The sequence below is a fragment of the Neocloeon triangulifer genome, unplaced genomic scaffold, assembly GCF_031216515.1.
Source record: "Neocloeon triangulifer isolate White Clay Creek 2 clone unplaced genomic scaffold, ASM3121651v1 ptg000012l, whole genome shotgun sequence".
NCBI classification, from domain to species: Eukaryota; Metazoa; Arthropoda; class Insecta; order Ephemeroptera; family Baetidae; genus Neocloeon; species Neocloeon triangulifer.
Genome location: NW_026775554.1, coordinates 5,679,884 through 5,693,116, shown reverse-complemented (window position 1 = coordinate 5,693,116; position 13,233 = coordinate 5,679,884). Strand labels below are relative to the sequence as shown.

The 13,233-nt window shown below is 35.9% G+C and overlaps 2 protein-coding genes across 7 annotated transcripts in view; one reads left to right on the top strand and one right to left on the bottom strand.

Annotated features, from left to right (window-relative positions):
• The window catches only part of LOC132197685 (transcription factor HES-1-B-like), a 201,888-nt gene that overhangs the window by 172,751 nt on the left and 15,904 nt on the right, over nt 1–13,233 (top strand). The window lies entirely within an intron of this gene.
• On the bottom strand, nt 2,500–3,997 carry LOC132197434 (brachyurin-like). Its single transcript, XM_059620725.1, has 6 exons — nt 3,892–3,997; nt 3,575–3,819; nt 3,282–3,454; nt 3,001–3,096; nt 2,808–2,944; nt 2,500–2,748 (listed from the first exon to the last, which is right to left on the bottom strand). Exons 1-6 carry the CDS (start codon nt 3,973–3,975, stop codon nt 2,572–2,574), a joined length of 912 nt encoding a protein of 303 aa, XP_059476708.1. The 5' UTR covers nt 3,976–3,997; the 3' UTR covers nt 2,500–2,571.

Sequence of the window (13,233 nt, the reverse complement as noted above, 5' to 3'; positions counted from 1 at the left end):
GTGTGCGTCACGTGAAAAATTGCCTCGCGAGTGGGCGTGCGCCCCGCAATTCGATAAAACGCTTTTTAATTATAAATATTTTTATACACTCTAGGTGCGTGACCCGGCAAATTAATTTGGACTGACATCATCAGGCTAGGGCGGAGCGCCGAAATGCTGCGATAAAAAATGCGCGTGTCAAGTTTAAGAAACCAAATACAAATATAGAGCGCGCGTGTGTTTTGCAAAGAAGAGAATCGTGTAACACCACATGCAGTGCAGAAAGAGCTCTCGGTCATACACACCTCGCGGATTATACATTTTAAAATGCGAATTCGCCTTGAAGAGGCGGCGGCGGTTCGCCTTTGCCATCGCTGGGCGTGTGGCCAAGCAGAGATTTTTATCGCATCTACACACGTTTTCGGCACCTTTAAATCTGCATTATTATTAGAATAGCAATATTGGAAGCAGCAAAAAAAATTAGTACCAGAAAATTTTATTCAAATTTAGTTTTTAATTTTAAATCAAAAACTTATTTCAATTAATGACTTACTAAAATTTTACAAATTTAATATTATCTGCTCACATAATGTTTTAAAACAATGTGGGACTACATCGCATTATAAAAATCGTTTAAAAATGTAGTGACGTTGTTCCTATCTTGATATTTTTTAATGTTTTAAATTCTGGACATTGCATAATAAGTCCTTGATGTTCCGGCGAACAATTAGCCGCGCGGTTCACCATCCGACTAATGTGTCTGGCCGGCGCGTGGATCCGTCACGTTCTCTCATTGCAGAGAGAAGTGCCGCGCGAGAAAAGGTTTAACAGTCGCGGTGCCGTGAAAAGGCTTCTTCTTGGTCTCTCCGAAATTATTAATGTTTGCTCTGCTCATTACGGGCAACGTCTCTATCAAGGACAGGCGGACAATTAAGGAGCATGATTATGGCCAGTCAGTCAGCAGTCATTTTCAGCGGCCGGCAGCTCCGAAAGAGTTATTGATGCAACATAATGAGCACGTCTCTCGATGTGGTGCTCACACGAGCGAGGAATGTTACACAATTATGAGACTGCTGTATTTTCAGTACACACATGCCGAAAGAAAAACCATTTTTCCTCTTATCTGCCGCACACTGCTCTCCAGATCGCTACTGGAGAAGTGCACTCTTCAAGTAGCTGCGCAGTGTCGACATGTTTCGCGTGGGCATTTTTACAATAATTGTCATTAAGTGTACGTCTCGGCATGTGTATGTATAAGGGCAAAAAAATCTCAAGGCATGCATTCTTTCTGGTGACATTTTTGCGCAAGATTTACGGTTGTTGCAATATTACGTCTTTTAATTGTCCGAGGAGAGAAAGTTAAACAATTCGCTGTGTAAAATTACAATTATTCCATATTTGAGTTTAAAATTTGAAGATTACAATTTTCTATAAAACGAACTAACTATCCCATTTAATTCCATTCAATTTTGATAAATGAAAGCAGTAAACACGTCTGACAAATATTTAAAATTTGATAACAGTTCCTCCATTTGATTATGTTTATAATACCTCAAATTATTATAATATGTGCTTTTATTTTGAACTATAAAAATTTGCATCTGTTACTACAAATTCTTGCGTTATACAACTCCAAATTTATTTTCAATGTAAAAAATCAAGTGATTTTCTCAGAAACGCAATTATTTAAACTTTTATTATTGGCTGTTCGCGTTTTGAAATCGTTTCCTCTCATCTCTAATGTATGCGTCAAAGCGCAGCAACCTTCGAATCGTTTTTTGTCGATTATGCGGCAATAAGCAAAAAATCGCGAGCAAGTGCGCGCCTGTGTAATTGCGGAGCAGAATGTTCCCATTAGCCTTTCATTAAACGTACTCTGTATGATTTCGCCACACCGGGAGCTGCCTCAATACGACACCTGAAGACACGCACACACATCTCATCCAGATATTATAGGGGGTGGAAACTCTTTCGGAAAAATGTGCGTCGCTGACTTTTTCTCGTGGATTGCCAATTACTTTTTGCATACCCACAACTTTCAGAATCGACTGGAAAACGGCCAAGGCCGTCATGTTCAAATGTTTATATTTTATAACTTTACTCGCCACTTTTAACGTGATTAGCCTCTCCCTTTTTAAAGAAGTAATTATACAATTCCAGCATTATATTATTTGGTTTTAATTTTCTATTAACAAATTGTAACACAATATAAAGTGGATGGCTGAAATAAGTCATCACACTGTGCATTGAATAGGTTTTGGGTAGTTTTGAGGATAATTATAACTTCAACATCAAATAATTCAGATTATATTTAAGATAAAATAAAAGACTACTTTGCATCTTTTTTCTGCTATAATATGCCCCAGTTTTATAAAGCTAGCAAGTTAAGTTCATTTTACTTTTTATAATTTTACAAGTAAAAAAATGCATATTATAATGTTTCTGTGTAAAAAAAATAATAGTTCATTTGGTTGCAATCAACTCGGACATTGTATAAAATGAAAGTTATGTGAGTTATGATGCTCGATTAAATTTTATTTTCACGCAAGACACACATTTGATAAAGAAAGCAGATTTGAATCATCAAAATGATCAGGCTCGCAGGGTGACTCCAGTCTTGGTCACAAGCCAGTCCAAGTAAGATGTGAGCCTGGTGTAGGCTTGCGGGTAGCCAATCATGCACGACACAGAGCTGCCAAAGGAGACGAGTCCGATTTGAGTGGGGAGTCCGTCAGTGTCCACGACCGTCAAAGGACCGCCGCTGTCGCCCTTTTTAAATCACAAAGAAAGTGGTGAGAACGGCACAAGGAAAGATAAAATCTTTTTACGTTGCAAACGGACTTGGTTCCAGCACCGCTGGTGCAGACATTGGAGGCTGTGATGGTAAAGGTGTTATTACACTCAGTATTGGTTATCACAGTCATCTTGACGGTCAAAAGGAAACGACTGGCGCTGGAAGTCGAGTCTGGAAAAACAAGTATTTAGAATTTCAATTACATTTTTAATTCCACCTCATATTACTTGAAGTTCTTCCCCAGCCTGATGCGGTAGCCAGAACGCCATCATATAACTTGGTGGCGTCACTGCGTCTCGGCAGACGAGTCAATGCGATCTTGGCTATTTTTATGTCATGGTTAAATATTTGGACAATAAAACGTTCATGAATGAATAATATTTGACTTGTTGTAGTTGATTTTTTTCAACAATTTTTTAGTTATCCAATAAAAAGCTAAAAGAAGTCAGTTTTTATTCAATCATATAAAGTTTAAAAATTTTTCAATCAAAATACAATTATTTCTTACTGCTTAGTACAGCGGCTGAAGGTAGTTTAACAAGGCCAATGTCGTTTTTTAGTGTTGTTGGGTTGAAACTTTCATGTGCAATTGAAGATAATGAAACGTAACACTTGCTGCCCGCTTCAGCTCCAGCATTATTTCGGTCCCATGTCCCCAAGCACACGGTAAAATTGACGTGACTGAAATAATCAGTCAGAAGTTCATAAACACATAACTGATAATAAAATGTAGCAACAATGCAACAAAAATTATTCAAATAAAAAAAGTGCATTTTTTCCTAATTTGCATTTTCAAATTACCCCGAAACGCAATGAGCGGCCGTCAAAATCCAACTGGTGGTAAGCAGAGAACCACCACATATGTACGAGTTGTCCATGTAAATCAGAGCCTGGTAAGGGATAGTTCCTTGGGTTGCGTTCGTTCCTCCGATGATGTGTGCGCCGATCGTGTTCTTGGGTTTTGGTGCCCCCTTTCGAACGGCGAGCTTTGGCTGCACCGGCAGTTGGTCGATTTTTGTAATCTGGACGGAATCCTGGGCCAAGACCTGATACACGAAATTTTCAAATTCAAAGTCTAAACTTTGAAGGAAGAAAATAATAATAATAATATGTTTTACCATTGTGGCGCACAGGGCTGCAAATAGTATGAGGGACTTCATCATTCTTGGACTGCGAGTCTGGTGAATTTGATGCTTTTTCATTGCGATTTTTGAGTTTTTATACACAGCCGACTTCCAATTACTAATTTTGCTAATTTAAAAAAAGCAATTTTTGCGAGGATAATTTGTCATTTTTGCAATATTTTCTGTTATTGTTAGTTCAATTAATTTCACAGGAAATGTGCAAATGGGTAATTTTTCTGCAGTGCAAATTGGCCCTGTCAAAAATTTAAGTGTTAAAAGTGACGTCAATGCGTGACGATTTGCTCGTTTGAAATTATTATTTTTTTTTTTTAATTTTATTACTTTTTAAATTTAATTTTCGTAATTTGAAGTAATTCCAATTTTGCGTCAAATCATAATTTGATTGCTCAATTTTTTATACTGAGATTCATTTGACGTAAAAATTGTTTTTTAATGCAGGAAACCATCAGCGTGGTTATAAAATTCACCTGGCCAATATTATTAAACCAAATCAGTGTCATCAAATCACAATGACGATCATTGCTGTTTAATTGAAAAGTTTCATTCTTTGCTAAACGCAGACAAATATTATGAAACCAAAACTAAAAGTTAAGAATTAATGATCTTTTTAATTACGAACAAGTTTCAAGAAAGAGACTTAAAGTTAAAATAAATACTTCTAACATTCCTTTTTAATTAAAATTTTAGAAATTTAAATTGAAGCAGTGAGAGGACATTCAGCTTTTGTAGTACCAGAATTAATGGGCAAAAGTGACAGGCCAAAGGAACTTTCCCAGCATCAGAAATTCAAATCAAAAATGTGTATGGAACATAAATTAACGTATTTTTATCGTGACAGAACATTGCGACAGATGCCGCTCCATTTGTCATTCGGCCTGAGCAAAAATTTTGCGCGTACATTCAACGAAAACGTTGCTGTGGTTTTTTTCTGGACGGCTGTCGCTCGCTGATTGTGAGTTGAAATGCGAGTCACGCTCGTCCAAAGACAAAGAAAGACGCGGAGGCTGCAACATCAAAGAGAGCATGAAAGGGCTGCGATTTAATGTGCACACAATGAGTTAATGTTGTGCCATTCGGTCTGCCCGGGAGGTGGTCACCGGCGGCCGAGAATAATTTAGATGTTTGAAGCAAACTTTTCTTCGCCACATTCATAGTTCTCCAGGTAATTAACGCTAGACTTTGATCGCGCCGACGCGAATCTGTCGCTCGACAGATGGCCTGGGAAACGCCGAGTACTCCCGGAATCTCTGATTCAAATTCCAAGTGGACGCTGTTCCACTGCCATTTCACACGATTATTTGTTAAATTTTGTTAAAAATCTTGGAAAATAAAAATCTTTTACATTTTGATTATAATTGACATTTTTTTTAAAGTTTCTTTATTAATTTTTTATATAATAAGTTGAAGCTTTAAACAACTGAAAATTGCTACATACATATATTTATAATAAATAATGCTCTATGTTTAGCAAAAATTGACCAAACCGTATTTTTTTTTTTTTTTTTGAGACCATTGCATGAGAAAATATTAAGATTTTACCTAAATAAACGCCATATAAACAAGACAAAGTCTTGTTGGCCTGTGCCCTTTATAAGTGGTGCAGAAGGCACCACGCAATTTATTTATTTTTTAACAGTGTGAATTAAATAATTATAAAATGTTCATATTTTAATTTTGAGCGTTAACGAGACCTTTCTCACAATCGGGAATACACGCAACATTCCCTTCGTTAACTTGAAGCACCTTTTAAACTTAAAATGTTGTTCATTACGGGCTTCTTTGAATTCATAATCATTAATGCTGCTCGGCCGATCGCCTCGGCCGTGCGCTTTATAACGAGAGAGACGCCATACACATTATCGAAAGCACTGCTCTTGCACCAGCACACACACATAAACTGCTGACCCAATGACAGGTCAAACACACAAACTCAATTAAAGTGCCAACCACGCGCACTAAATCAGTATGTTTTCAAATGGGAAAATGTTATTCTTGGCAGAGAGTGCTTTCGAAATGCGAATTACCGCGTGGCCGCATCATCTGACTGTGAGCGAGAGATGCCCCGCTAATATCCTGTTTGCGCACTTTTTTAGCTCTCAAAAGCGGCAGGACGAGATGTTTGAAATATAAAAGCTGAAAGGGGAAACCACAATAGTAAAGAAAATATAAAATTGCTTTAAATATAAGAAACTGAAATTAATTTTTTAATTTAAAACAAAATTTTAACACTTTCTTTTCTAAAACACAATAATGTCAATAATCATAACATAAGGATAAAGTCTTGGCCTAAGTACAAACTCAAAATCAATTCATTTTGGGTATGAATGAAGTTTTATAAGAGTCCAACAATAGGGAGTGGAAATAGAAATTTATTGTGGAAAATTTCAGAAATATTAAAAAAGATTAATCCTATTCATAAATTCACCTTATCAGGAGAAAAATATATAAAAAATGTAATTTTTAGGTTTGAGTAAATTTTAATAATTTTTATGATTGTATAAATGAATCATTCATTTGAATGTTTGAATATCTTTACTAAAATTGTTTTTTTTTTTTAATAATAAATTATTCATTTTTGTCTCGGTCTTCCCTGGGTCGGACGACGAGCGAGCATCGGAATCAGTCAGTCAGCAAGTCAGCCGATTCTCACGCTCCCAGATCTAACCCCGTTCACCTGGCGCGCGCGTGACCTGCGTCCCAAACCGCTCATCGAAAATGTACACACACACTATGCTCGTCTCCGGTATATTCAGCTCGACCTTGAGGGTCACTCAGAAAAAGCGTCTCTTTTTCTTTCGCTCGCTCGCGCGCGTCTCTCGTGATTTTATATCATCTGGTAATAAGAACAAAACAGGATCCGAGAGAGCGAGCGAGCGCCCTTTGCTATAAAAATGTTTTAAGTGTTTTCCACTGTAGAAGGGATTAGAGATTTACTCTCGCGTCGCGCTCTTAATTTTATTTTCTTGACACCGCCAACCTGCCCCAGTCAAAACACGCACCTTCTCAGTTCATATTATAATATACCTGATGTTTGTGCGACTCCTTTATAAGAGACTCTTCTCTTTTGTGTCGCACGCTGCCAACTTACTCCAGCGTATTCATTGGACTCTTTGCTTTTTGATGAATATGATATTATGCGGGTACATGAAAAAGAATTTTTCCAAATTAATATAAACCATGCGTAAGATTAAAATTTCAAATATTCGTCTTAAAAATATTGACCAAAATAAAAAAAAAATTAACAAAAATCTAAATTTTGTTTAAAACAAATTTGTCTCCACTTTTTCAAAATTTTAGGCAGGGTAAAGCAACTGCATAATTTAAACCATTAGGTAATTAAATCAACAAAAGCACCTACATAAAAAAGGAAATTGATATTAATTAGTGATCAATTTCATCATCTTACAATGGTTTAAGAAAAAAGAAAAAAAATTAATTAACTATGTGATATAAATTGAATGCAAAAATTAATATATCTTATTGCATCTTGCAACTGTTTTAAGCTTTTCTGTATATAATTTAATAATTATACACTTGAACTTGTGAGATTTATGTGCACTTCAATATATTCGTCCTTTTTTCACAATGAACATTATCCACATCCACACCCCTGTATTCACGAAGACCAAGGTTTTCCCAGCAAAAATTGTTCATCTCTTGTTCTCTCTTCTCGTTTATCCTTAACCGATCTCAACAAGAGCCACTCTTGGACTTTTCAGTTCCATTTCCACGAAATTTGAGTGTAAGGCGAATCCCTCCCAGTCAGCGTGTCGAGGAAAAGATTAGGCTAATCAAGAGAAACGCCATAAAGTGTCCTCCGCGTTTGGTACACCACAGTAATAATCTGTGGGAGGATCTCTCGAGTGCGTGCACTCGGCGGCCGCTGCGATTCCCCGAAACCAACATTGCTTGTTTTTTTATTCTTTTTGTGCTCATTTCCACACGGCTGTTAAGAATCTGGATTTAATTGCCGATTATTTGAGAAAGGATACTTTATATATGCACAGAAAAGGACATGTTTACTGGAACTGATAATCAGCACGGACCACGAAAATATGCGGCTCTTCCCAACACGGAGAAAAGAAAGGGCTCACCTGCTGACGATCGAATTCCGAGATAATGTGCATAAAGAAGACTCGGAGGTGTTTATTTATTTGATGTCGCGGCAGATAAATGCTGGAAAAGAAAAGAACGAGTCGTTCTTATTGTCCTCGCATATTCTCTTGATTCTAAATTATAGTACTCTGGAATGAAGCGGTCACAGATTTTTTAAAGATTATGCTTTGTAAGTCACACAATTTCGGCAGAAACTAGTTTCGTCCAAACTTTTCCCAGAATAGAAAAATCCGAAAATTCCTCTCTTGGATGCTGAAATACCGATTAATTTGTATAAACGCACGTTTTTCATTTATTTGTACAAAAAGTTTGTTTATATCAAGATCGCTATCTCTGGGCACTTTTCGTCACGAATTTTAATTGCGCCGCAGCAGAAATCTGGCGAAAAATGAACTTTTTCCGCATGGATCTGCATCATTTTTAATTCCCTCTCGCACATCGTGAGCTGCCATGCGATATCAGTTTTTCTCGGCACGCAAAAAAGAAAAACGCACGCAGATGTTGCTTTGGTCGTCTCTCTGAGAAATATGTATAATTACCTTGTGGAAATTATCTGCATGTGAATGTGTAATGCCAGATAATGATCTCGGCGGCGATTTCGCGCAATATTTACGATGGCACATGTTCGGAGGACACTTCAAGGTGGAACGTAAAAATTGCATTAATCATCGGCACATTTGCTTTTGAAGTGAGACACACCGTGGGACAGCCGGTCACCATCGACCTGCTGATGGGATAAATGAAAAAAGTTTAGGAATTCGCAATGTGGTAAAGATTTTGCCGATTTATTACTAAGAAATTAGCATTCTACTTAAAAAATGAGCTCCACCTTGTGTAGTAAATTAAAAAACATGGTTAGAATAAAAAATGGTATGACAAGCAACACTATAAGCGCTTTATTGCGTAAAAAAAATGGAATTTGAGATCAAGGTTGGTCAAAATATAAAAATATAACTACTAAATATAATTTTAGTTATGTAAAACGATTATCACGTTGATAAAATAATTTTTAACCTGATTACCCAAAATAAATTAAATATGACTCCAAAATGTTTTAAATCATTTATCATTTTGAATAATTTAAAATATAATTATTAATTCTTCTCTGAAGTATTGATAAATGTTGTAGAAAAAGTTGTCCGAAAATACCTTAAAAATTTGTCCAATCACAGTTGAATATAATTGATTGAATAATGTAATTAATTACATATTACATTCATTACTTTTAATGCCGTGATTTCGTGATTGAATTTTTGCAATTCAATAATTTGGTTAAGTTAATTAAAGAAAATTATAAATTAGAAGCTAGTATGAATCATATGAATTGATTTGAATTAAAATAAACCCCCCTTTTTTCTCAACCAACTTAACTTTTTCTTCTCATTTACTTTTTCTGCCACAATATTTTCCAACAGAAAATGCCTACGTCAAATTAAAAAAGTAGGAATCTTGAGTGACACTATCACCCACTTCGCCCTGAATTCATTATCAAAAGGCGCCTCGAAATTGCCCTGAAACACGCTAATTACCCTGCTTCGTCCTTCGACCTCTTCATATCACTGCCGGCCACGCAGACCACCACACCACATCCGTTTACCGCGACCTGCGTGTGAAGGCGTATAATTAAAAGTGATAAGACAGTGAGTGACCTGGCCTCATAAATTATTTCTTTAATTTTAAAGTAAAAAAACCCAATTTACTGCCATACATCTAAAAATATCGTGTTGTGAAACAGCGATATTAAACCGTTCATTAAAATGCAATTGATAATGCCATATAGCAGGGAATTTATTATACTATAATGTATTCCAGTCCCTGTTTGGGTTGATTGCCTAGCTAGTCCTGAAAGTATAGATAATAATTGAAACTAAGAGACACACGTTGTGAACCATTTTTCATATTTTAAAATCATGCGGATTGGAAATTATTATTATCAATAAGCATACAAAATTCATCAAATTGCTGAAAAATAGTATAATGGAGATTTGGGCTTTAATTAGGAAAATTCTCAAACTTATTTTACTAAAATTAATTAATGAGTTTTGTTGCGTTCATGGCTAGAATTATTTAGTTTAATAAAAATTATAGAGAGAATTGACATAGATCAATTGTGCGATCGAGGGTTGATTCATTGTGTTTTGTATTATTTTTTTTCTCTTCTCAAATCTTGTAGTTTTTCATTTATAATTTTTGAATATTTGGATGATGTATCTCGAGAGGCAGAGATTGCCTTGTGGTACACCAATACACTTAATTTGCAACTAAATGGAAAATCGGCTTTTTCTATGGAGAAATAAATGACTCAACAAAAACCACCAAAGGAAAGCTGATTTTTCAATGCAAATACCATGAATTTAATAGGTGTTTGAAGACACTTTAAAATTTCGCAGTTCTTGGTTCTTTTGTAAAATCGCCTAATTTGGACCAAAAAATGGATAGGGAAAAAATGGAGTGTTCTAGTTAATTGAAAGTAATTTTAAAATTTGATCAACATTCCATTTTTTCTATCAGATAGAGGATGTTTCATTTTTTGATTAAAATAATTTTGGTGCCGGGCCGGTTGCCTAGTCTTGGCTCGGCAGGCGTTCGTCTGCTTCGGAGGCGCGACGTCGGCTGTGCGGGGTCGCTAGCTGGCGGTTGTGCTGGCCCGCGAGTGTACGCGTGACCGAGAAATAACGCGGCGGTGAATAGGCAGCAGCTCGCCTTGGAGGCATGCGGCGAGCGGTCAGGCCGGCTGGGGGCGGAGTTTTCCCACAGTCGCGCGCTCGCTCGCCGCGGTGGCACGTGCACGGCCCGCCGTAAACGGAGAACCAGTCGCTCATGCATTTTACATACATACGTACCCGAGACCAACATCTTCCGATACCAACTCTCTCGCTAGAAGAATCAAACTGGCGGCGATTACTAATTTCCTAAGCGTAGTTCATTTGTACGTCCGCCGAAAGCGAAATGAATCTCACCGCAATCGATTTCTATATGTGCGTGAGAAAATAAAAGTTTCGATCGTAAATTGCTTCCATTCAACTGCACTATTGACAAATAGGTAGTGCGAGTCGGTGCGAGTTGTTGAAAGCCTAGACAGTGTTCCTGGCAGATTTAATTTTTTTTTTTAAATTTCTTTTTTTGTTCAAAATTTATCACTGGATGTGGTGGCCCTGAAAAAGGTCGGGTCACAGTCTGTGAAAAGTGTTTTAATTGAGGGTTAATTTTTTTCGGCTTAGGAGAAGTATAAAATTATAAAATAGATCAATTATTTTATGTTTTTCCCAATCTTTGAATTAAAATTATTGTTATTGTTTTTTTTTTAATAAATATGTTCAAAAATTCTCAGAAAATCGACAGTTATGTTTATATAAATAAGGAAAAATGGAAGAATTGTATATAGGTTCCTTTATCTAATTTATTGTTATTTTTTAATAAAATGAACGGTTAAGATAATTATCAATTAGCTGGAATAATTGTATTAATTCAGATGGAACAATTTAATTATGAATTTATTGCCTATTGGATGTTCCCCTCCCAAAAGCTTTGCCTTTTCACGATACTCCTTACGAAACACCAGCAGCCTGTATGGCACGCGTGTTGAGCAAGTTGCATACACCTTCATTCCAATCACACCTTTTATTATCTTACGATTTTGTTTCTATATTTTAAAAGATATTTACTATTATGTGCAGATTTTCAAATTCGGTAATAATTTCTTTGTCTTTTGCAATATTTTTTAAGCTTGCTTTATATACTATTGAACATCTAGAAAATCCTCATTTTATTTGTAACTTTTAAAATGCAGTAAACAAAAAATATGTTTTGAAGTATATAAGATAGTACAATATTTTTTAGAGAAGCCTAAACTGGTACCGAAAGTTTAAAATTTAGGCTGGAGAGACCTTTGATGACCTTATCAAATTATTTCCCCCATATTAGCCCCCATAAAATATTAATTCTTTTTATAATCCAACTCAAACAAGAGCAGGCATGACGAATGGACTGCGAAAAAGTAATAATTACAGGAGCCAAACGCGCAGATATGAGATTTTAATCGCATTTCCATTTCGCTCGCCGACAGACGCTAAATTAAAATGCGCGGTCCAGATCTCCTCTTGTCCTCAGGTGTTTGCTGTCTTTGTTTCGCAGGCTTGGCAAATAGCAATAATTCTCTAGTTTATTTAAATAATTATATCCAGGGCGGCTTAGCCGCCGGAAAATAGAAACGGCAAAAAACTAAAGGAGACGCTGCGTGGAGGTTTCTTATAAATTATCACTCACACAATCAACAAACAAATGAAACCTTGCGTCTCAATATAAAAATAATCTAAGCGAGTCCAAGCTACCACTATTGAGGGCAGTGCTATACAATTAAATCAGATTTCAATTTTTTTGATTGGAATTATTCATTGTGTATTAAAATTAAACTATGAAATCACCAAACATGCAGTGTATCTTAGAAGACGCGTTTGCATTACTTTTTCAATTTTCAGCTTTTAACAATCAAAAATCATAGTGGTGATCAGAGATTGCATTTGATTAATACTGTATTTTTTTTTTATTTTTATAAAAGTTTATTTTACATAAATGTATCATTATTAAAGAAAAGAAGGAAAAAATTGATAATAAGGATTTTTATAAAAATTTTAATACATCTTTTTATTAATTTTAAAATTATTTTACATTTTAATTATTTATAAATTTATATGTTTCAAAGTAAATAAATATTTTGCTAAGCATATAAAAGTAAAATTGGTTCAAAAATATTATTTTGTCATTTAAAAAACTTATTGCTTTAACACTGCCCAGATTAAATAGGCGCAAATGTAATAATTCTCTCCTGTGTAAGCGTTGGTGCGTCCGTTGCAGGAAATTTGCAAAAGTAATAATTAGCCAGGCAGCTTGAGGGAGCAGATGAAGAATAAATAAGATGACCATACCGGCCGGCGAGCGAGCGATGGACAGCCGCGATAAGCCGCGAACAGGGTCCAGAAAGGGTAACATGGTAGTTAAGGTGGCTTGACCATAAATTAAGCGCAAAAACTGCTCCTGGGCTATTCGTAATATTTTACTGCCGGACAACAGGTAGCCCTTTGGATATAGTTTTACATTTTTAAATTAATATCGCTTTAGCTAGGCGGAATTATAATTTTGGTCAAATTACTCCGCAGGGTGATAACGCTCTTACTTATATGGAGAGAGGCGATTTAATTT

Coding starts and splice junctions, on each gene's coding strand:
- LOC132197434 (XM_059620725.1), bottom strand. CDS start 3,975: ATGAAAAAGCATCAAATTCACCAGACTCGCAGTCCAAGAATGATGAAG. Junction 3,455..3,574: donor GCCGCTCATTGCGTTTCGGG/GTAATTTGAAAA, acceptor TGATTATTTCAG/TCACGTCAATTTTACCGTGT. Junction 2,945..3,000: donor AGGCTGGGGAAGAACTTCAA/GTAATATGAGGT, acceptor TTGTTTTTCCAG/ACTCGACTTCCAGCGCCAGT.